A 25,684-nucleotide genomic window follows, 5' to 3' on the forward strand; every position below is an offset into this window, starting at 1 on the left:
CTATTATTTTGGAAGGAGAGGTGAGGTTCATACAACACCTTCCTTCCTGTCCCTGACTGACCTCCGGAATGAAACTCCTCTCCATTAGTTCCCCAACATCCCCATTGCCATTGTATTGCACAGGCTTTACAGAGTTATAAAACAGGGAGTGTTCTTTGTAACTGAGGTGCCTGGAGAACTTGTGGCATTTCCATTGTCAATACCAGTATAGGGGATAATTTTGCCTAGTAAACCCAAGCACAGTCACATTTATCATAATTTGTCATAAATGTTTTGGCATTGTCATGTAGAATTTCTATAGGTCAATAATGAAAGCTAATATGAGTTTTTCCAATATTACACTTGTAATAATTTGAAAACTGAAAGTGGTAGTTGAAATTTGTCTAATGCACGTTCTTATTTCACATGAACTGGTGGCGCTGTTTCAGTTTAATCAAGCTGCTTATATATTGAGGACTGATCCTACACCTCTTGCTCACATACATAATCCAGCTGGAATCAATGGACTAGACTGTGGCATGTGGCTGTATCCCTGAGCATTGGGTGGTATTTGGACCGTTTGGAAGGATTGTGTCTCAGGGGACGCAAATCCTCCTGGTGCTTCCAGAAGTGCAGGTGGAATGTGCAGGCTGCATTAACCTACAGTATATTCTCCTCTCTGTGGTCAGCTATGCAGAGAGATTATGACTATCCTAGCCTCTTACATAGGGTAAGGAAGGTTTCTTGTACCTTTCCCACCTATCCACTTGCACAAGGGTCATGGACAATCAGGCCTGAGATGATTCATGTGAATAAAGGATCCAGAATAGGGCCTTTTATGAAGAAGAAGAAGAAGAAGAAGAAGAAGAAGAAGGATACAGTGACTTTCAGTGTGCATTCTTTTCTATTCTGTAAAGGTTCTTATACCAACTCTTGCAATTTGATTGCAAATCTCATGATATTTGGTGGTGTTCTTTCAATTCCATCAACTGGAGTCATGGATTTATGTAAAAATATTATGATTTTTAAACCAATCTCATAATTTTTTGGAGCCCGATGCGTGATTTTTGAATGTTTGGGATTGGCAATATTGTTGTACTGCCTTCGTCATCATAAGATATGTAATATGTACTCTTCAGCCTGACTCAGTGCTACAACTTGTTTAAGGACTTCTAAGAACCTATGCTTTCATTTATAAGAGAGAGGAATAGAACACAAGCAACAGAATACTAGTCCAATAATGCTTGCTGTCTGTGTCCTTTATTGCAGAAATACAAATACAGTGTTATACCTAATATGTTTTATGTGCATAAAATCCACTTTCAAGCATCACATTTTATGTGCCCAGCAACCTCAACAAAGATGCAGCAAAGATTTTTATTGAGGAATGCCTCATGTATGAAATAGATCCCACAACATACCGGTCTCTGATTGTCTTTAAATTTGTTAGTCTCTAAGGTGCCACAAGTACTCCTGTTCTTTTTGCGGATACAGACTAACACGGCTGCTACTCTGAAACCTGATTGTCTTTGGGTTTCTATATTTGATAGGAACTCTGCCTCACAAATTTTAAAATTACAGATTAGGTGCAGTTGATAATCAAAAACAAAACTGCAGGTCACTACACCTCATCAACTCTACTCTGCTTTTATCATATTTCTTACAGCTGAACATCGGTTGCACTAATCAGTACAGTAGTTATGCTCCAGTTCTCCTTCAATATTCCCATGATGCTGGCCTGTTCTGGTCACTTGTGAAAGACGGCTGTTATCCTGCATCTCCTGGAATCAAAGGATGTGAAGGAAATTCCCGAGAGCTGAGTGAGCCATCCATGTATTACACAGGAGACTTTGAGGAGTGGACAAGAATTACTATTATCATTCCAAGATCTCTTGCAGCCAGGTACTGTAGGTCTTTAATTCTGTGAAATATATTATGCAGTAGAACCTCAGAGTTATGAACACCTCGGGAATGGAGGTTGTTCGTAACTGAAGTGTTCGTAACTGTGAACAAAATGTTATGGTTGTTCTTTCAACCCAACATTGACTTAATACAGCTTTGAAACTTTACTATGCAGAAGAAAAATGCTGCTTTTAACCATCTTAAGGTAAATGAAACGAGCACAGAAACAGTTTTCTTACCTTGTCAAATCTTTTTTTAAAACTTTTCCTTTTAGTAGTTTACATTTAACGCAGTTCTGTACAGTATTCGCTTTTTTGGTTGTTGTTTTTTTTTTGGTCTCTGCTGCCTGATTGCATACTTCCTGTTCCAAATGAGGTGTGTGGTTGATTGGTCAATTGTAACTCTGGTGTTCGTAACTCTGAGGTTCTACTGTACATGTGAATTTGACTTCTGTACTTTGAGCCAATACTAGTAAGATTTAGCATACTACCAAACCAAACCACGTGATCCAGAAAGAATATATTAATTTCTCATACAAAACAGGGCAAAGCTTTTCATTTTAAAGGTGTCAGAACAGTCTATAAAATTAAATTACAAGGCAACAGGCAACGATAATAAAAAACACATTTTAATTTGACATAAATCTCTTCATCATAGTGCTACCTTTCTTAACACTTATCAATTAGGTCAGAAACACCAGCAAGAGCGTGATAGGTCACATGAATCAAATAAGGTGTCTCAACAGGATTAGCTTTGCAAACAGTTGCTACTGGATGAAGAAAAAAACAGAAGGGTATTTGAGCTGCTATGTCATGCACCATGTCATCGGATAATAGTGAGCATTATAAAGACTCCTCTGTGGAGTAGTGCCAAGCAGTCAAATTGTATTCACAGCCAGAAAACCCCAAAACAAAAGAGGTAACTTTATCAGATGGCTTTAAGTCTAAGTTATAGTCCATTGCAAATGCAGGTGAAAATCAGCTCTCTTAGATTTTTCAGTAGCTCCCATCAGTCACACTACCCACATATAAACTTGATGAGTGATCTATATAAATGAGAAAACCTCAAAGGTTTAGAAAGATTCTAACAAGCCCAAAAAGTGAGAGCCTTGTCTGAATCCTACTTGACCTTATTTGAATTTTCTCATTTCCATTTCCAGCCTTTTCACATCCTCAAATAAAAACTCTGAAGTCTGGCATACCCCTATTTTTCCACACAGAAATATCTCTCCTGCTTCTCTCCAAACCTACCATGCAATTATACACCTGTCTGTCCATATACCACCCACCAACTGAGATCGCTTGCTCTCTTGTCTAACTCTCTCTCAGTGCAGCCATGCTATTGCTATCTGCAGTTTTCTGCCCTGTCAGACTGTCAGTCACTCCTTATGCTTCTCCCACTGCAAAGATTTACCGTACATGGCATGTTGTGTAGCAGAGGGAGTCTGTGTCTTTACTGTGAGGAGTCGAATTATCAGTGTACCGTAACAAGTTTTTTCAGTAATTAGCCAATAAAAGCAGATGCCAAGTCACACAAATCTGACACTAGCTGTTTTGATTTACTCAAAACAAGCAGTACAGAATCAATAGCAGCAATCTGTTTGGCATTATGTTCAGTAGCATGATCAGGGGAAAAAACAGCACAACTGAAAGAAAAAGTTACCACCAGTATCATAAATTCAGCAGATTAACATTACAGATGGGACAGTATTATGTGGCTCCTAACGTGTCAACATTGCATTGGTTATGTACCAATTGGGAGTTCCTTCTGGGGTTATTTCTGGAATATGCTGTGTGGTTAGTTGGTGGAATGTGATGGAGAGCTGACAATTAAATTAAAATATGCCTGTTGTTCCTCAAAAGGTCATGGATAGTAGAAAAAAACAATAGATACATTAGAAAGGGTAAAAAGGATGGTCATGTTGCTAATGCACTGAAGTAGGAATCAAGAGATCTTGATTCAGTTCCTAGCTCTGCCAAAGACTTCCTGTGTGACCTTGGGTAAATCAGTTAACCTCTGATCCCTGTGGACATTACTCACAGCTTACCTATCCTTTCCAAGCCAGCTTCCAGTCCTATAGGTGAGTCAGGAACTTGGAATGGTTCACATCATGAGCACATTTTGGATGTTAGAACTAGCTGGGGCCAGCATCAGACAGGAGACAAATCAATCTGGAAACCTTCCTGATCCTTTAACTAGCAACTGTAAAACCACTGACAAGGCAAATTCCCAGATGTCATCCTCCTACAAATTGATCATTATTATAAGCATTAAAAGAAGATTTCTTTTTCTATATAGACACCTTTTTCATTGACGAATTTCTTGAGTAATGGGCCAGACCCTGGGCTGGTGTAAATTAGTATAGGTCCACTGAAGTTAATGGAAGTGTGCCAATTTACACTGGTTGAGGATCTGGCCCACTGTTTCTAAAGAATAGTTTTTTGGCCATAATATGATCCAGGACTAAGACACTTACTGTTCTGTTTCTTGCTTACAGACAGCCCCCCAACCTGAAGCAAATACTCACCAGCAACCACACACTACACAACAGAACCACTAACCCAAGAACCTGTCCTTGCAACAAAGCCCGTTGCCAACTGTGTCCACATATCTATTCAGGGGACACCATCATAGGGCCTAATCACATCAGCCACACTATCAGAGGCTTGTTCACCTGCACATCTACCAATGTGATATATGCCATCATGTGCCAGCAATGCCCCTCTGCCATGTACATTGGTCAAACTGGACAGTCTCTACGTAAAAGAATAAATGGACACAAATCAGACGTCAAGAATTATAACATTCATAAACCAGTTGGAGAACACTTCAATCTCTTTGGTCACTCAATTACAGACCTAAAAGTTGCAATTCTTCAACAAAAAAAACTTCAGAAACAGATTCCAACGAGAGACTGCTGAATTGGAAATAATTTGCAAATTGGATACAATTAATTTAGGCTTGAATAGAGACTGGGAGTGGATGAGTCATTACACAAAGTAAAACTATTTCTCCATGTTTATTCCCGCTCCCCCCGCCCCGCCCTCCTCCCACCCCCCCCCCCCCCCCCGTTCCTCAGACGTTCTATTCAACTACTGAAAATGGCCCACCTTGATTATCACTACAAAAGGTTCCCCCCCTCTCCCAATCTCCTGCTGGTAATAGCTCACCTTAAGTGATCACTCTCGTTACAGTGTGTATGGTAACACCCATTGTTTCATGTTTTCTATGTATATAAATCTCCCCACTGTATTTTCCACTGAATGCATCCGATGAAGTGAGCTGTAGCTCACGAAAGCTTATGCTCAAATAAATTGGTTAGTCTCTAAGGTGCCACAAGTACTCCTTTTCTTTTTGCGAATACAGACTAACATGGCTGCTACTCTGAAAAGTACTGTAAGATACTTTACCTACAATTATTAGCTAATTCTTGTAATGTCTGAACCTTCATTATTTTAAGCTTTTTGTACATAAATACACTATACCATCAGTTACATTCTGCATCGTTGTCAATACTAGATTCTTTTATTAAGTACTGTAACAAATGGGTTTCAGGAATTTCAAAACTTAACTACCTGCTCAGCAGTGACTCCGTGACTAAAGCTATTTGCAGAGCTAAAAGGAGATAAATCACAAAGACAGCATCTATTCAGTTCACTCCTGCTGACTGATAAGCCACATCAGGCACAGCGCACCACATTGGGCACTGTGCTGCCAGAGAAATAAAGGAGGTCACAATACATAGAAGAAACTGTCTGGAAGGAAAATCCATAAGGAAATTTCACAAAAATATAAGGATGTAAAGAAAATGGTCAGTGTTTTCCAAGCACACATTTGTATCTCATTTATAAAGGCTATTCTAGCAAAGCTTCTTTTAATTTTCCGCATGAAATAGTAGATGAAATATAAAAGGGATATTAAATCAATCAGCAGTAATGCTGTGCCTTTGCTTATCATTTCTTCACAGTAAGACTAGATTCCGCTGGATCCAGGAGAGCAGTTCTCACAAGAATATGCCCCCTTTTGGCTTAGATGGGGTTTACATCTCAGAGCCTTGTCCCAATTACTGCAGTGGTCATGGGGACTGTGTCTCTGGAGTCTGTTTCTGTGACTTGGGCTATACAGGTAAGGCTACATTATTTATATGTGACTGCTGTAAGCATGTTTGTGATGAACTAATGTTTAAAACGTATCATCTCATTATTTTTCTCTGCTATAGAGAGAAAACATGATGTCATAAATTTCACAAGTCTGGAGTGAAAATCTTTTTTTTTTTTATTCTGTAAAAGCACATTTCATGAGCTAGTAAATCCAACACTGCCAAAATGGAACATTACCAGAGCACATACACTAGTGATGTTTTCTGACCATTACGACCTTTGAATGTTGCCATCCATATAAATGGGGAGAGAGAGAGAGAGAGAGAGAGAAAAGAGAACACTGGAGAAAATATTATAAACTAAAAAGTCTGCTTTGAATTTTTTTGGCCAATCTTCAGAAGAATTCCTTCTGTTTTCAGTCCCCTGGCCTTGAGATGGTATGTGACAAGGAATGAACATATGCAATAACAGACCTTCTGTGGAAAATTCTGTTCACTTGTGGTTTCAAGTGTTTTTATAAAGAAAAAATACCTGAGATTGACACAACCAGTTGCATATACAACTTTTCTGAACCTCTACAACAGCAAAGCAATAAACTAACATGTTTTACACTTAAACAGAAGCAGTAGGATAACACCTTTTCTGTTTGCAAAAACTGTGTTTGAGCAGCGTAAAATGTTGCAACATTCACCAGATAAGTTAAACATCCTGCTACTCTGAGAAGGGAGGTTAGGGGAGGGAGGCTTATTCTGACTGGAAAGGGTGTTTGTAAAGAGGATTAAATGGAGGTGCAATCGTTTCATCAGGAAGCTGTCTCATAAGAGTCTAATATGTGGAAGTAATAATACCGTTTGCCAGTTTACTGCATCTGACCTTTGCTGTTCAGCACTGTTTCAACAGAGCATCTCCTGTATGTTTTTTTCTTCTGAAGCCGCACATGGAACCTGTGTGTCTAATGTACCTAATCACAGTGAGATGTTCGACAGGTTTGAGAGGAAGCTGAGCCCTCTCTGGTACAAGATAACTGGAGGTCAGGTTGGAACAGGCTGTGGAACACTCAGTGATGGGAAATCTCTTTACTTCGATGGGCCCGGCAAAAGGGAAGCAAGAACTGTCCCTCTGGACACCACAAATATCAGGTCAATAGTAAATACTGCTTCTCAGAAAATGTATGTATATTAATATGGTGTCCCCTGGATAGTTCCAGCAATAAAGCGAGAGACAGTATAAACCTTTCTTGTTTTTACTGCAACGAGTACATTATTAAGGAGCATCTTAGAGAGGAAAAATGCAGCATGCTCCAGCAGAAATTACTCTTTTTGAAAACTCTTGGCAACATCCTTCCCTTACTTGACAAAAACACAGAAGGGGAAAAGTTAAGGGAATGGCAGCCTAGAAAATGGGATCCATTCACTGCTCTGGAAGGATGGCTTAGCAGCAGGTTCTAGATGGAACAGGCAGGAGGCATGGCCTTGAAATTGTACAAAACCAGAGAATACATAAAGAATCTATGCCTCAAAAGTGCAGAAAGCCTCCTTCTTTACATGCTGTCCTGAACCCTCTACATCCTGACAGCATGGCCACGGAGCCCTTGTCTGCCCGCCTGCTGCTGTATACTGCGTCCATCTATAAAGGGTGCAGATACTGGAGTGGGAGTTAATTCTGTAGGGTCAGAAATAAGTAATGCAACAATTTGCCCCATTATTTATGGGTGATTTCTATGGGATCATACTACCTAGAGTGGGCATTCTCTAACACCACTATTTTTCAGCCCATTCACTCCCCGAAGGACCCTACATATTGTAATGTGTATGCTGGGGCGTCAGCGAGATTGCTGGCATCTTGGAGGGGGGCAGCATGCAGCGTGACAACAGCTGCCTTTTGTGTATGTTCCAGTCATGTCTGGCTGGTATTTGTGTGCATTTGCTACTCTGTGAACTATGTGACAGAGGAGAGCACCTAGTTCTGTGTCCTGAAGGGTCATATCAGATTTTTGCAGTTAATAACATAGAGCATAATGTCTGAAGTAAACATATCATAGTAAAACTTACATGCAAATTGCGCTTATAATTACTTCTCCTGCCACACAGAAAACCTATTGTAAAGCCAAGAGAGTTTCTTCACATTAGTACTAAGCCATTTTTAATTCCAGATGTTCCCGTGGGTAGCTTTATGGTTTTACAGAGTTTGAAACTGTTTAATTTTTTTTAATGTTTCAAACTTTACAGAGTTGGAGTTGAAGCTCCTTCTTGACCCTTTTAAACTATTATCATTCCTGGTTTGTATGAGAAAGCTGTTGTGCAAGCATCTCAAAATTGCCCCAGTAATTTTAATTGCTTGTAGTGACACCTACTGGTAAAACTAGTCAGGAGCCCTATTCTCAAAACATGGCCCACTATAGCAGGGACACTGTCTCAGCGGCAGTATTTACATCCGTTAGGCTGCCAATATGATACCTGGATGCTATTTTATCACTGATTAGTCACTGCCTCCTGCTCTTAATCTTTTTCCCCTGTGGCTTCCTTCACTATCAGCTCAGCAAATGTAGTCACACATGGGGCCTGCCTGGCAGCTGCAGAAGCTAGATAAAAACTGTGGAATATATTTTTTTCCAAGTGGTGACATCTGGCTCTTTGGTTGATTTGGCTCCCATCTGTGTTGCAGACTCTATTGTTAATGGCTGTTGAATAGTCTCAGAGACTTGTTTTGGGCCAAACTCTTAAAGGTTGGTTGGGCAGGCTAGTTCTCCTGCACAACATTTTCATCTTCCTAGTCTGTCTTCATGAGAAATTACTAGTCATAAAAAAATAGAACTGTAATTTTTTTCAAATCTGTCACCAGCTAGTGTTTAACTACAGACATATACAGGCCTGGTTGTGGCTTTCAGAACCAAGGCATGGGGCAGAGGGTCTACACTGGTTCACTTCTGGGGATATGGGATTAGATCCAGAATAAGACTCAGATGGACATGACCTTGCTAATCTCATCCTAGTTCCTGTAGACATACAGTACATAACAAACACAACATACAGTTTGAGACAAATGACCATGAGTACATACTGTGATTTAGAGAAGCCAAGAAACAGGGGTCTAGGATTATGGTGATATTCATGCACAATTGTACAAGTGAAATTTGTGCAGCACCTGCACTGCACTATGCTTGGCTATAGTCCTACTCCTTGATTCTGAGTTCACTGATAGCTGTGCAAATCGGGTGTACCTCCCATGAAGGGAATGGAGTTACACTGGTTTGAAACCAGCATGAGTGGAGTGGAGGATCAAGCCCTTGGTCTTTCACTTTCATAAGCCACAAATTCACCAACTAAAATAAGTATATTTAAGATAACAAAGTAAAATGTTTAAATAAGTTATGTGAGTGCTTTTCAAAAGGCCTTTCATAAGCTCCCGCACAAGCTAAGTAGTCATGGGGGGAGAGGCAAAGTATTGTCAAGGATCAAAACTGGCTAGGAGGCAGAAAGCAAATAATAGGATTAAAAAGTCCATTTTCATCATGGCAAAAGGTTAGCAGTAGGGAACCTCATGGTTTTTTACTATGTCCCATTGTTGCTTAATATATTTATTAATGGTCTGGAAAAGGGAGCAGGGGAAGAATGAGTAGTGAGGTAACAACATTTGCAGATGACGCAAAGTTATTTAGATTGGTCATGGCCAGAGAGGTCTGTGAAGAACTTCAGAGACCTAAACAAGCTATGCAAATGGGAAACATGACACCAAATGGAATCTAATACTGATAACTGTAAAACAAAGCACTTTGGAGGGAAAAAGTTAAACTGCTCTTTGACCATACAGGGATCAAATCAACTGTATAAACTCAAGAAAGGGACCTGGACATCAGTGTAGACAGCTCAGTGAAAACCTCTGCTCAATATGTAATTGCAGTCAGAAATGCTAACAAAATGGTAGGGTGAATAAGAAATGGAATGGAGAATAATACTGAAAATATTATAATGCCATCTTATACCTCAGTGGTGTGGCTTCACCTGGAATACTGTGTGCAGAACTGGTCACCTCATCTCAGAAAGAATATTGCAGAATTAGAGGGGGTGCAAAGAAGAGTGATGAGAATGATCAAGGGCATGGAAAAACTCTAATAGGAAGAGAGATTGAAAAGATTGGGATTGTTTACTTTAGAAAGGAGACAATTAAAGTGAGACATGATAAAAGTATTTAAAATAATGTATGGTCTAGGGAAAGTAGATTGGGAACTTCTGTTTTCCCTGCCTCATAATATTCAATTAAATGACAAGATGGGAAATTCAAAATTGATCAAAGGAAATATTTTTTCACAAAACATATAATTAACCTGCAGAACATATTGCCACAGGAAGTCATTGAGGCCAAACGCTTAAGATTCAAAAAGGGACTGGACATTTATATGGATATCAGGAATATCCAGAGTTATCATAAATAATAACAAAAACTTTAGAAGGGATGTTAACTTCATACTTCAGGGTTTAAGCCAATCTCTAACTATTAGAGATCAAGATCAGAGCTAATGTGTGGAGCAGATTTTCCCACAACTGTCACCAGATTCTTACACATTCATCCGAAGCCTCAGGGACTAGTTACCATCAGGGAAAGGATACTGGAGTAGATGGACCTTGGCTCTGAACTAGTATGGCAATTCCTATGTTCCAATCTGCGCATAAACACTTTACTAGGATTTTAACTTTATTGCTAAAATTTCAAAAATAATAATAAATGTGTCCTTGTCTTTCTCCCATATCATTCCCACAAGAGCTGTAAAATCGCCACAAATGCAGTAGTATAAACCCATCCTTCAAGAAAGCCCAGTATTATGCTGTTAGACAGTAGTTTCACAAGGATAGAAATCCAGGTGGTTTTATTGCCACACTAATGAAACCACATTAAACTTCTTCAAAATTATTTTTTTAATTCTACCAAAGTTTTTTTTAATGTTAGTGAATAGATATATTTCATTGTATGAACAATGCATTTGTTCAGCATAGTATCAGCTGTCCACACAAACATTGTGTCCTCTACAGACCCCATACTACTCCTTACTTGGGAAAAACTTCTATGGACCTAATAGGTTGTTGATTTTGGTGGAAACTTTACCTAAATTAAGAAGCGCTGAATAGTGACCTAAATAAAAAATCCTCATGAGTTAGGGAAAATAGAGTTGTTTATACTGCATTTGTGCTTTGACATTTCAACAAAAAAACTAACAGTATTATATTTCTCTTGTAAGAACACTTTTTTATTTTTTTAACAGACTAATTCAGTTTTATTTACAAATTGGAAGCAAAACAGCTGGTACTCTCTGCAACAAACCAAGAGCCAGGAATGAAGGTAATGTCCCTTTTCATTTGAAACCAGCTTTTAGCCGTGTTTTTGTTCATTGGACCTATTTTACAAAATTAATAAGATCATTACATAGTTAATACAAATCAACTAACTGTCCCCCTTTTATGAAGGGTACAGAAGTCATTTTTAAATAGAAGACAAGCAATCTACTCCTAATTATTGTTCCACATTTTGAACTCCTATTTACCTCCAAGCCACACAAACCTGATGTTAACCTTATTTATTATATGTTATTCGCCTCATGAATGCAGAATTATGAAACTGAATCTGAAGAAAATATTATTTAGGCCAAAGAAATTAATCTTTCCCATCTGCTTATTTTTCTCATGTCCCTAGGTTGTTTTTTCGGGGGGGGGAGGAAGGGTCCGAAATTTGAGCTTTGTAAGAATGAGGGAGTTACTCAGGGGGCAGATCCTCAGCTGATGTAAACTGATGTAGTTCCATGGGAGATACTAGATGTGTGACAATTTATGCCAGCTAAATCTGGCCCTATATAGTATAATTTTTATTGTGTAAGGGAAGCTGGGAACATTATGTAATTATTTTATTGGCATTACATACAAATGAACTCAGCTTCCCATGGAAATGTAAGATACAGTGGTAATCAGAGGTGTTTTTTAAAGCTAGCTTGTCCTGCATTATTATGGCCCTGTTCTGCCAATTGAACTGGGTATGAAGCAGGGGGAGTAATGACTGCTGTGTTATGGGCATGCTGTTTAAAAAATAACATTGAAAGTGAATCAAAATTAATTGTTTGTGTATTTCTGAATGCTTTCTAATTTTCCTCCCAGAGTGTAACAACAGGACCACTACATGATTTGTCAGTTACAGCAGTTTGAAAATTATGTCTAGGCTATGCATATGACTACGTACTGATTCCAAGTATAATTGTGTATGGGCTCAAGTAATATGTACTGTAGGAAACCTCTGTGTGGTTCTATGCTCAGTACAAGGGCTAACCTCAATTCAAATCAGCACCGCGGGGACACTGCCTGACAGGACAGGTACAGAAACAAATAACATTGTTTCTGCAGCATTCAAAAAACTTAATGTACAGAAGATCTTACTCCCCATGTGATTTGCATCCCACAGACAGTTCTCAGGCTTAGTATAATACTGGCAGTTTAAATGTAAATCTCTCTGAATCCTTGAACAAAGTTCTTAAACCAAAAAAAATAAAGATTCTGGCATAGTCAAGGTGACGTCTTAATTTTCATAGTTGGTTTTAAAATCAGAAATATACAATTTTCATTTAGGCAGAAAACCAATAATGAAAGAGATGAAGAAGGATGGTCCAGTGGTCAGGGCACTGGGTTAGGCTGTGGGAGACCCACGTTCAAGTCTCAGTTCCATGGACTTCCACTGTGACCTTGGGCAAGTCACTTAACTTCTCTGTGCCTCAATTCCCTATCATTAAAATGGGCTCATAATGCTACCTCACAGGGATGTTGTAAAGATAAATTCAGGCTAAGATTTAGTAACAGGTATTTTTGGTAAAAGTCATGGACAGGTCACGGGCAATAAATAAAAATTCATGGCCTGTGACCTGTCCATGACTTTTACCAAAAATACCCCTAACTAAATCTCTACTTCTGGGGCCCCACTGCTCCAGGGGGCCTCTGCTCCAGGGGTTGACTGCCTCCAGCCGCTGCTCCCTGGGAACCTCTCTTCAGACAGCCTCCGGGCGCCCCTGAAGCCACTGCTGTAGCCAGCCCAGGACTGGTGCTGCTCGGGCAGTCCCCAGGGCACCCCCAGGACTTGCTAATTGGGCGCTCCCTGGACCCAGCCACACCGGCCACTGCTCAGGCAATCCCCAGAGCCAGCTGCACAGGGCTGCACAGTGAGGTTGACCCTGGGGCAGCCCCCAAGGCTGCTGCTCATGCGCTCCCCAGGGCTGCCCAAGCAGCAGCCAGTGTGGACTGCCCAAGCAGTTGGCCCCAGGGCCGGTCCAGCAATGGCTGGTGTGGCTGGCTCTGGGGCGGCCCCCGAGACCCTTGCTCGGGTGTTCCTCGGCACTGCCCCCAGGACCGCTGCTCGAGCAGTCCGTGGAACCAGCTGCCTGGGGCCTCCCAAGCAGGGGCTGGTGCAGCTGGCACCGAGACCGCCTGAGCAGCTGGCCCAGGGTTGCTCCAGCAGTGGCCAATGTGGCTAGCCATGGGGCACCCAAGCAGCTGGCCCTGGAGTCAGCTGCACCATCTGCTGTGGAAGTTACGGAGGTCACGGAAAGTCATGGAATCCGTGACTTCTGCTACCTCAGTGAGAGAATCGCAGCCTTAAGATAAATGCATTAGAGATTGTGAATCACTCTGTGATCTAATGATAAGAAAGTTACATTATTATCATATAAATATTCTAAAAAAACTGTGACCTCAGTTGAAAGTCAAGCTAAAATTGTTTGTTAACACTGGGGCTTGAGTCGGATCTCATTTACACTGTAAAATGTATTCAGCTAAGCAGTTAAAGAGGGTGAGAAAATTAAAATAAAATAGGAATATGGAGGGAGGGCCTGATTCTCCCTTTATGTACACTGGTCTAAATCAAGAGTAAATCCATTGGATTAAATGGAATTTCCCCAGTTTAAATTGAGGGTAAGTGAAAGAAGAAGCAAGACAAGGAAGTTCATTACCTTCTACACAGGAGAGCCTCTTTCTCCTCTCACTGCAGTTTGATACCATTGACGTCAGTGGATTTCCTGATTTATACCAGTACAAATGAGATCAGAATCAAGGCCAGAGTCTCTTTTCATATATTACACTCACAGGGTTTGATTCTCCTTGCACTTACAACGGTGTAAGTCAAAAGTAAATCCATTGACCTTGATGGAGTTGCAGGGGTGCAAAACTGCTTTGAGAGGAGAATCAAACCCAGAGTATCTTAGTGATGTTTCTTTCATTCTCCTACATGATGGGTAGTGCCAATGAATGACTTCTGTCCCCCACAGCTCTACTGTGTTCCAATATCTACCATACTAAATCTAAGATAATGGAGATAATGTAACTTTTAAGGATGTAGTATATATAGTAAGGTGAAATCACAGTCAGGAGCCATCTTCAGAAAGGGCTGGGTTCACAGCCTGCAAAAACACAGCCTCTTAGTGAGCCGAACAAGCCACAAGGATTCATTATATGAAATAGATATTAAATGTATTAAAAGATGGTGAGTCAAATTCTTCCCACAGTTTCAGTGGTGCAATCTCTCTAGCTTCAATGGGGCTGCACCTGTATAACCAAAGGGAGAATCTGGCCCTGTCAGCTTACTGCTAATCCAAGCAACATATGACAACCAGTAATCCTGACAACAGTAATAACATCCTGCCAACAAAGGGCTCTCTTCACAAAAAAGTATGTGCTACATGAAAAAAACAAACCATTTGCCCATATCGTGTAGCGTACATTAAACTGATATTAGGATTTGGCTGAATAAGGACTGAAGGATTGGCCTTAGTTTTTCTGTGTCATTTAAATACATGATTTTGTTCATTTTTAATACAGGGCTTGTAGTTCAATACACAAATAACAACGGAATAACCTGGCATTTGCTGCGAGAGCTGGATTACATGTCTTACTTAGAACCACAGATTGTTTCAATAGATCTACCCCGTGAAGCTAAAACGTCTGCAACTGCTTTCCGATGGTGGCAACCCCAACATGGTAAGCAATGCTTTACTAAAAATTTAATAAGCAGCTTTCCAATAAAACAAACATCCAGCCTTCCAGTGCTTGGAAATAAGGTTAAGGGCTATGGACATTTTATTTTAGGAAAAACAAAACTAAAAATGTATTATGCCTACACAACTATCACAGGACAGTTTTGGCTCTTGGCCTATTCATAGCTTACTGCTAAACAAGGCTTTTCTCAGTCATAATATTATTGTTGTTTTTGTTATTATTGTTATTGTCTATATAGCACCCTAAATGTGCATGGTGCTTTACAGAGAAAATAACTACACAGTTCCTGCACCAAACTGTTCACACTCTAAGTTTAAACCAAACTTTATGATTGATAACAGACATGAGGGAATGAGAAAAGGAAGGCAGCCCAAGTAAGCTTATATGGTTACTTAGATGTGCTCTTTATCATCTTGATGTATGTTTTGCCTACAATTTATAAGCTGAAGCTAGTTGTCATTTTTCCCTCCCTCTCCTCCTGCTTCTCAGTCGATAGCATTAAAGGGGGGGTACAGTAGGAGGACATCCAGTATGCAAGTGCAGAGGGAAATGGATTGATGGGATTGTTGGGCTGACTCAGGCAAGAAGACGAGAACAGAGATGAGGTAGGGAGAAGGTGAGGAAAAATGCCGTGAAGATCGCAGACGCACCAGTGGTTTTCAACCTTTTCTTTACCACAACTCCCTTTTCCAGACCAGGACCCCCATCTTATCTAGTCAGGACCCCCTTCCCATTTAGCAATAGAAAGGGCAGGTTGAGAAACCCAATCTGCATAACAGAGGCTCAGGGAGTACTTCATTTAAAAATAGGAAAATATCATGATGGCACTAGTATTCCAGCTTGAAAAATAAAGGTGGGGAAATGTCTGTGTTCCTCAGAAATAGAGCCACCAACAGGTGGTGGATTATGCCTTGAGTAACTAGTCAGGTATGGTTAGCAAGAAGATTTTAATTGATTGAACTCTATTGTCACAAGAAGGTGGTATTGGAATTGTGAAACAATTTAACTAGTCTGCATGCATAGTACAGACACGATTAAATATCTTACTGGGGCTCCACTAAACTTCCTGTCTTTCCGTTTGTAGGGAAACTTTCAGCACAGTGGGCCTTGGATGATGTCCTTATAGGAATGAATGACAGCTCTCAGACTGGCTTTCAAGATAAATTTGATGGATCTGTGGATTTACAAGCAAGTTGGTACCGGATCCAAGGGGGTCAAGTAGATATTGACTGTCTCTCTATGGATACAGCTCTGATGTTCAGTGAAGATACTGGTATGTATCACCAAAGAAAGGTCTGAATGGGCCTATTTTTTAGGCTACAGGTAGCTTAGGTCTTTATAGGATCCATTTAAAAAATGGGGGATATCTGTATAATAGTTTATTGATTAAAGGAGAAATGCTTTCAGGCTATACAGTTGAAAATGCTGAGCCCAAGGAAAAAGCAAACATTACATAATACTAAAACATTACATAATAGGAAAATATTTTTGTTCTCTTTTCTTAGGAAAACCTCGTTATGCTGAGACTTGGGATTTCCATGTGTCAGCCTCCACTTTCCTGCAGTTTGAGCTGAGCATGGGTTGCAGTAAGCCATTCAGCGATTCCCATGGCATTCACTTGCAGTATTCCTTAAACAATGGGAGAGACTGGCACCTGGTGACTGAAGAGTGTGTTCCTCCAAGCATAGGTTGTCAGCATTATACTGAGAGTTCAATTTACAGATCAGAAAGATTCCAGAACTGGAAGCGAATTACTGTCTACCTTCCACTTGCAACCATGTGAGAATTGTTGTGTTGGCTATATATCAAAATACAAGCTTTTCTGAACTAATCTGAACAAATATGCCTCAGCTTGGGAATTTTCTGAATACTTCTTAATAATTAAATATGAAATGTGCCAGAAAATAAATACATCATCCCTATAAACTGCACTTAAAAATATTTCAGCAGATGTAATATGGGCTGCAAGAGTCTGTGAGAGAATCAAATTTAGCTGAGTGAATTCTTGAGCCTTGCCTATGACCTAACCATAACAAGGGCTGTAAATCTACTATGGGGTTTCAAAGATGCACCAAATGAAGTGTCAGAAATTAATGCACTCACACATTTCAGAAGAAAAACACCTTAAAATAAAGGCATTTTGCCATGTGCACAGATTTTCCCTCTCTTGGTATTGATGCCTCCTCATGAATTATTGGGAGTGTACCACATACACCCTGACTAAATTGGCCTTCAACAGATAAACTGCTAGCTGCATTGAAAAGTTATTTGTGTGTGCAACAAGCTATTGAATACTAATGTATTTAATGCTTCTTGATCAACTTCATTGTGTTAAACAGTGCACACATCTGAACCATAAATCTAAGCAATGAATTCAGCATCATACATGTCCCATTGCAAAGTCCTATGTGTACAGTATTGAAAAGTGAAGACTCAGAGAGTTAGATATTGAAGAGAAATAGACACAATAATCCTAAAATCCTCAATCAGTTTTCACTTAGGCTATAGTCCTGTTAGAGTCAGTTAGAATTTTGCCTGAGAAAGACTTCAGGATAGGGTTCAGTTTCAGCTGGAATACATTTAAGATATTTCTACTTTCTTTCCCAAATGCAGACAAGAATGTTGTTTTTCAAACTGAGTTATGTTTGTTCTGTTTTGCTAGCACTCCCAGAACACGTTTCAGATGGATTCAATATGATTACGCTCCTGGAGCAGATTCTTGGGCTATTGATAATGTAGTCTTGGCTACAGGATGTCCCTGGATGTGCTCTGGCCATGGAATCTGTGACTCAGGTCACTGTGTGTAAGTAGACAAACCTGACATTATGTGCTGTTTTCAAAGTAATGTTGTATTTTTATTACCAGAGATAGATAATCCCTTTTTCCACCATTATGTTGTCAGGTGTGACAGAGGCTTTGGAGGTCCGTACTGTGTCCCTGTTGCTCCTCTGCCTTCTGTTCTGAAAGATGACTTCAATGGTAACTTGCATCCTGATCTTTGGCCTGAAGTCTACGGTGCTGAGAGGGGAAACCTGAACAGTGACACAATCAAATCTGGAACCACTATCATTTTTAAAGAGGTTAGATATTATTTAAATTCAAATATTTAATAAAATATCAATACGCTTAATAATAGCAAGTATATTTCCTTTCTTTGTTTCCTGCAAATGATTATTTTAATAATTTTAGACAAGAGGTTATTTTTCACCTTTGATACTATTTTCTGGCCTGAGGTATAGTCACTATGTTCAGCACAGTTCCTTTTTTGAACATTTAACATATTATTTTTCCAATTATTGCTTTAGCTTCTGCTGTCATTTCTAACAAAGCTGAAAGATCAAAATAAAACTCCACGATTGAGATTTTTCCAAGCCAGTTATGGGGTTTGGGCACACAGCTCCCATAATTGGCTTGGAAAAATTAATGGGACTTGTGTCTAAATCCCCTACTAGTTTTGTAAATCCCATTGCTAATTTTATAAATCTCAGCCTACATGTTTATTTTTGCAAATTTTGTATGATGTAGATTGTTTAGCATTATTTCATATTTAATTATGTGTTTAATGTATATTCTTAAATTTCATTTTTATGAAGATAGATAGATTAGATAGATAGATAGATAGATAGAGTAAAAAATCAAATATGTAAGACAAAATAGAGCTTACTTTCCAAACCTTGCACTTCCTTTATAACCTTAAGATATGTCTTTGTTCACACAAGCACTCTAGTTTTGAGCTAACATGCAAGCCATTTTCAGTTAGAGTGCAAATCCACAGCTATGTTGTCACACCATTAGTTCAGTGCTTCTCAAAAATAAAGTGTAAATATTAATTTAGCTGTAATCAATGAAATCTTTAAAAATATTATTTGCACAACTTCTATTCCATTCCGCAAAAAGAAAAGGAGTACTTGTGGCACGTTAGAGACTAACAAATTTATTTGAGCATAAGCTTTCGAAAGCTTATGCTCAAATAAATTTGTTAGTCTCTAACGTGCCACAAGTACTCCTTTTCTTTTTGCGGATACAGACTAAAATGGCTGCTACTCTGAAACCTATTCCATTCCAGTTAAGCAACTTCAGATAATCAAAATCACACTCAGAATATTAACTGTCCTAAACCTGGATTGATCCTTCTTGAAGAAATACCTGAGGAAGGAAGCCCTGGAAGAGAGGAAAACTCTGTAAGGAACCCCATGCAGAGGCTGGGTTTGCCAAATCCCTGCCGAATTAGCAGTGGTTCTGCCCCCAGATCCACACACAGGGCCATCCACTTAGGGCTTGTCCACATGAACAATTAGTTCACAGCAAGCAGGGGTGTGAATCTACCTCAAAATAACCTGCCGCGGACTAACTGTCCAGGTGGATCCTCCTGACATACATTAACAGTACATTAATGTGCTTTGATCTAGTCCCGTTTTAAAAGGATTATGTAACAATATTTACCTCCTTTGTAAAGCACTTTGGGATCTAAATAAAAGCTTAATGGTGGTGACAATGTTGTTGTTAATATGCCAGTATTCCCACAAAGTCCAGCAAATAGTCAGAGCTGAGTATTATAGAAGTTGAACAGAAAGACCTAAAAAAGAATATGGATTCAAATTAGAACAGATGCAGAGAAAGGCTACCAGGATGATCAGGGGAATGGAGAGCCTATATTATGAGTGGAGGTAAAAGAGCTTGGATTGTTTAAGCTTTCAAATCATTGCTGAGCATGGATATGACTCCTCTCTATAAATACATCACGGAGGTATTAGGGTCTTTAGGTGGAGAAGAGCTATTTAAACTAAAGTACAATTTTGGCAGAAGAACAAATGGTTGTAAAATGGCCATGAATAAATTTAGGCTGAAAATTAGAAGAACCACCAGAGGAATGAGGTTCTGGAACAGCGTTCCAGTAGGAGTAGTGAGGGCAAGTAACCTAAAATAGAGCTTAATAAATTTATGAATCTGATTATATGATGGGTTTGCCTGCAATAGGAGACTGGATTCGATGACCAAAGAGGTTCTTTCCAGACATGTGTCCTATGGCTTCAAGGATGTAACAATCTGATTGTATTGTACGCCCTATCAGCAGTACAAGCATCCTTTAGCAAAACTGGACAATGTGATTAAAAATTCAATTGCTTGCTTTTTGATTTCTGCAGCCATCTGTCACCCACAGTTCTGGACATCTGGGCTGCTCTCCTCTCTCTGCAGCTCACAGAGGAAGAGTTTTGGTGCTCCATGGCCTGGCCACACTCCCTCTGTTGCTGCTTGGTGACAGACTCTGTACCTCTGCAGCAGCAGGCAGTGATGGTCCTTTTGCTTTCGCTCTTCCTCCTCCTATTTTAACTTTTCTGCATAGTTTTTTGGGCAGTGGGGGGCAGCACTCTTCCGCCTTGACATTCCCTCTCCTCCCTGGGTCTGTTAACCTTTTGGGGGTTTAACCCTCCCTGAGCCTCCCCTGCAGCATCTCTCTGCTAGCTCCTCTGCCCCTTCCAGACATGGCAGAGCAGCCAAGAAAGCACCAGGTCAAATCCAAGTGGTGCTCTACATGAGGCAGCCTTGCCAGACTCAGCAGACGGTGAGCTGTGCTCAGGCTTCACACAGCCTTTTGTCCCTAACTCTGTTAGATCCTGAGTTGGACAGGCAAGCAGGGTCCCCTACCCACAGAGGCAGCTGCGACTCCAAATGGGAAAAATGGACTGGGAACCCCAGTGCAGAGCAGGGAGAGGCTCCAAAAGCAAGGAGGACCCTTGACTCACGGGATAAGTCCCAGGGGACCCCTGCAGAACAAAGAGGGGAGGCTTGCAGAGCCAGAAATCCCCCCCCCCCCCCCCGCAAGTCTTAAAATGGGTCCTGAGTGCCCTGGGGAAAGAAGCAGGGTTTGTAATCAGCTTTCCAGCAAGGAGGACTCTGACAATGAGTTCCCCCTCCCTGTCCCAGGGGAAATGAGGCAGACCTCTCAAGAGGGCTCTAGGTCTTAAGGAAGGCAAGCCACAAAAGGTATCACCAAAGGCACAGCAGAGCTCCTACACTCCCAAAGCACACTAAAAAGGTTAAAAAAAACTAAAAAAGCTAAAAAAGGGAAAGAAAATGAACAAAAACCCCCAGAAGATAAGAATCTTCTGCCTCCTCTTTCTCCTCCTCCTTCCCCTCCCCCACTGAGGAAGGTGAGCTGTCTGGCTGTGAAACCTGAGCCTACTCTTGAGGGTAAACCGCAGAGTAAATTTCTCCTCTCAAAATCCTCCCCTGAGGATGCAATAGCCCTTCACTTCTCCTTCAAGGGAGTGATGAGGGATTAATGGAATAAGCCTGATAAGGGCAAGCGTGTTAACAAGAGCAACCTCGGGCTCTATAACATTCAAGAACCAAAGGACTCTATTGCTGAGATACCAAAGGTGACATGCTGTAGCTTCCCTCCCCAGGAATATGTTTATTCCTTAAAAGGGGGAGATCGATCCTAAGGAACCCACAGATAGAAGGACAAAGGCCACTCTCAAAAAAGGGCTTTAAAACCTCTTCTGTCACCCTTTGAACATCCCTGGCAGCTACGTGCTTTGAAAGAGCATCTCCTTCCTGGCTGGAAGATCTCAAAGCCCTTAAAGACATAGATCACCCTGACTTTGGCTCCACTTTAAAGAAATTCTCCCTAACAACAATGTTTGTAGCTGACGTCTCAATGGATGCAATGAGGTCCTCAGCCCAAGCTGTGGCTTCCAGCTCAGTAGCCAGGCACCCACTATGGCTCCAGTCTTGGAAGGTGGATACTCACTGTAAGCAGGTTCTATGCTCAGCCAAGCTTACAAAATCCCTCCTTTTTGGAGAAAAGTTGGTTACGGTGATGGCTGATAGTACAGCAGATCCAAACTGTCTCTCCTTTCTCCACTAAGTGCCCTCAGGAGGTGATACAAACCAGCCTTTACAGTCAGAGGTGCTTCTTTCACTCCTCATCCTCACAGAGGAGCAGCAAAGGGACAATGGGTTCCCCAGTGGAAAACAGTGGATTTGAAGTCTGGGGCAGGTGGCAGAAGTCCAAATGGAGCTCTACCCCCCTCGTAAAATCCACTTTATGACAAAGATCCCATAGGCCTCCATCCAGAGTTGAAGTTAGGGAGCAGGATTTTCCATTTCCTAGAGGAATGGGTTGCATCAACTACAGACAGTACATCAGGGAAATAGTCAGCCAGGATACTCCCATGACCTGTGGGCTCCACCCCTTCCATTCTTCCTCCAGTCACTCAACTCCCATGACCCCAGAAAACACAATCTGATCCAGAACAAAATATCTTATCTTCTGGATATGGGCATGAAAGAGAGAAGAAAGAAGAAGAAAGGTTATGTGGGTTCTGCTCCATCATCTTCATTGTACAGAAATACATGTATCAGAGCCATTCTTAACCTCAAAAGGATCAACAAGTGTATGAAGAAAATGAAGGTTTGGATGTAGACCGTGGCCTCTACAATTTCATTCCTGTCCCAGGGGGAGTTCTTGATTTCAGTAGTTCTAGTGGACACATATCCATATCCTTCTCAGACAGTGCCACTGCAAACGTCTGAGGTTCGCCTACAGCAGGAAACATTAGCAGTACCAAACATTCCCATTTAGCCTGTCCTCGGCCCCCAGAGTTGTTACAAAGATGGTGGTGGTGATAATAGCCAGGCTCAGAACTGACCAGTAACCCTGTCGGGATGACATCATGATCAGAGCTCCATCACAGTCAGCAGCGCACAGGGCCACATCTTGGACTTTGAATCTCCTTCCAGAGCATGGCTTCATCATCAGTGCCAAGAAAAGTTCCCTGGTTCCATCCAGGAATTTATTTCCTTGCTCCAGAGCCACAGGAGGCCCACCCTAGTACTATGCCTCCAACTCCAAGGACTTCTGTGTCCTGGATAGGAATCACTTCATGGGCACAGTCACACATCAGATGTCTTCAAGCCTTCATTCTGAAGGTGTGAGACCACGCCCTGTAACACATCAGAGATCAAGGACAGGTTCTGATGGTGTTCAACTCCTTATATTGGTGGTCAGCCCAAGACAATGTCTGCAAAGGCATGCCCATCTCCCTTCCAGATCCTTAGTCCTCATAATCAACGCTCACGTGGAGACCCAAACAGCTCAGGTCCTGTGGAGCTAGGAGGAAAAGGCTCACCAGATAAACCATCTAGAGCTGAAAGTAGTCAAGTTAGCTCTGCAAAGGTTCCAGCCTACCCTGAAGGGGATCAATGCCCTGTTTCAATCAGACAGTACGACTATGGTTGGATATTTAAACAACCCTGAATTCAGCATTATACGCAGAAGCAATGGAAATAATGAGTTGGGCAGAACAGTGCCTCCTTTCCCTGAGAGCGAGTCACATCAAAGGGGACCTGAACTAACAGGCAGACTGGCTCAGCAGGCGCAGGGTCAAAAACTCTGAGTGGTGCCTGAATCAGGATGTTTTCGATCTCATCGTTCAGACTGTCAACCTCTCTCCAACCAACCTGTTCTCTGATTGTACAAACACAAGGAGGCCAAAATACTTCACAATGGAGGCAGACCTCAGGTCCATGAGGACAGATGCTTTATTGTACAGGTGGCTGCAGGGCCTACTCTATGTGTTTCCACCCTTTCAGCTGGTGGGGAAGGTGGTCCAGAAAATAAAAAGAGAACAGGCAAGGGTAAATATTGATAACTCCTCACTGACCGACAAGACCTTGGGTCTCAGACCTAACAGAACCCCAACTCCAGCTTCCATGGAGACCAGACATCCTCTCGCAAGGTCCTCTTCTTCATCCAGACCCAAATGGACTTCAACAGCCTTCCCATTGAAAGGGAAGCTCTAGAAAGTCTTGATCTATCTCCCAGAGTTATTAAGACATTGCTTTCGCCTAGGAGAGCACTAAAAGCATACTCCTTTCTCTGGCCCAGATTCAACAACTGGTGCCAAGAGCGCAGTGCAAATCCCAGAAATCCAGGAATTCCAACCATCCTGGACTTCCTCCAAGGAAGCATAGACCAAGGCCTTCAGCCCAGTACCATTGTTTGTCAGGTATCTGTTTTATTAATGTGCTATTCACAGGGTCCTCGAGCTCCCTGGCAGACAATCCACAGCTAGCAAGATGCCTTCAAGCAGTTTGATTAGCCAGACCAGTTGTCAGGCCGCTCTTCCGAAAATGGGACCTTCCTGTAGTTTTGTGGTCCATGCCTTCAAGCCTCTAACTTCAGTATTGGCCTTTTATTTATCCATTAAGACTTGTTTCTTAGTAGCTGTCAGTTCCTCCAGGAAAGTATCAGAACTCGCAGCCTTATCTATACAGGAAAATTACTGTGTGTTACACGAAAACAAGATGGTGTTCAGGACCTTTCTTCCTAATGTAGATTCCTCCTTGCACACTTGCCAAGGGGTTGTGCTTCCTTTGTTCTTTCCAAAACCACAAAAGCCAACTAAAAAGGTGTAGCACCTTTGATGTCAGGAGAACGTTGAAAATCTATCTCAAGCATACAGAATCCACAACAAGATTGGGCTCTCTATTTGTGTCCTTCCACCCCAAATGCCAGGGACTCAGAACTTCTAAGTCCTCCATTACAAAGTGGATTAGACTGCGCAATGATAAATTATATGGACTTTTGAGAGAGCTCGCAAAAAGTGAGGTGCTTCTTTCCTATGAAACTTGTTTCATAACCCACCCTGCATCTGTTCGCTGCTTGCTATTTCCCAGACATCGAGAATTGTGGGAGATGCTGAGTTGCAGAATGGAAAATTTCTTGGTGTTAATTTCCTTTCTGCTAGCAACATCTCCCATAATTTGACCCACCCTGAATGGCTTAAGAGTCAAAGGTCAGATATTAAATGGACTCATTACCATATGACCATTTTCCTTGATCTAATATACATAATCATTTAGTTATCTCTGGAATATGTGGTATTAATGATGTTATGCAAGTTTTACAGCGTGGGAATATCTCATCTGGTAGCAAGCAAGAGCGGGGCAGTGTACCTGCAGCACCAAAAGGCTGATCTGCTTCTGTGAGCGACAGAGAGAGGCAAGCAGCCCAGACATCCAGAATTGCATGTGACAGTGCTAGCAGAAAGGAAATTATCAGTAAGAAATTGTCCATTCTCTCTCTATTTCTGATTTTTTCCAGCATTCTTCCTTCCATGCATCTCTTACCCTATTTATCACAACAGAATATTGCATAGTGATTTCATGAGGTTTTTTTTAAATATTAGGATCATCACTGATCCATGGTATGTTATTCTTCTCACATTGTGCTGTTTCAAGTGAGATCATATTAAAATATGCTACTATGAAATGGAAAGTTCAAGATCAATGTAAACTCTATTTAGAATACTCATAAAACAGCTATAATAATGCAGATTGCATAACGCAGCTTACTGTCAAGAGTTAGGTATTTCTGTAAAAGTATATATGAATTCTGAAAAAATTGTTTTATCAGTTCTGTTTCTTGATTTTTAAATAAGCCTTTATGGTACTTATTTAGAACTGTGTAGCAAGACTGAAATATAGACACACTAGTGTAACATATGGGAAACAGTAATTTTCTGTGTATGTTCTGTATTTACAGGAAGGGCTGAGAATGCTTGTTTCAAGAGATCTAGATTGTACAAATACTGTATACATCCAGTTTTCATTTAAATTTATAGCAAAAGGTAGGTTCACTCTTTATTTGTGGGTTTTTTCAGTAGCTTTACTCATATA

At 40.9% G+C, this 25,684-nt stretch overlaps 1 protein-coding gene across 2 annotated transcripts in view; it reads left to right on the forward strand.

The window, feature by feature from the left end:
• The window catches only part of RELN (reelin), a 468,214-nt gene that overhangs the window by 371,974 nt on the left and 70,556 nt on the right, over positions 1-25,684 (forward strand). For both annotated transcript variants that reach the window (XM_048836399.2, XM_048836401.2), the window contains exons 28-37: positions 1,646-1,881; positions 5,849-6,006; positions 6,913-7,120; positions 11,239-11,315; positions 14,822-14,980; positions 16,083-16,271; positions 16,504-16,777; positions 17,661-17,801; positions 17,901-18,078; positions 25,551-25,635. In XM_048836399.2, coding sequence (XP_048692356.2) covers positions 1,646-1,881; positions 5,849-6,006; positions 6,913-7,120; positions 11,239-11,315; positions 14,822-14,980; positions 16,083-16,271; positions 16,504-16,777; positions 17,661-17,801; positions 17,901-18,078; positions 25,551-25,635 — 1,705 coding nt within the window. The remainder of the gene's footprint in view (positions 1-1,645; positions 1,882-5,848; positions 6,007-6,912; positions 7,121-11,238; positions 11,316-14,821; positions 14,981-16,082; positions 16,272-16,503; positions 16,778-17,660; positions 17,802-17,900; positions 18,079-25,550; positions 25,636-25,684) is intronic.

Source organism: Caretta caretta, chromosome 1 (genome assembly GCF_965140235.1).
Source record: "Caretta caretta isolate rCarCar2 chromosome 1, rCarCar1.hap1, whole genome shotgun sequence".
NCBI classification, from domain to species: domain Eukaryota; kingdom Metazoa; phylum Chordata; order Testudines; family Cheloniidae; genus Caretta; species Caretta caretta.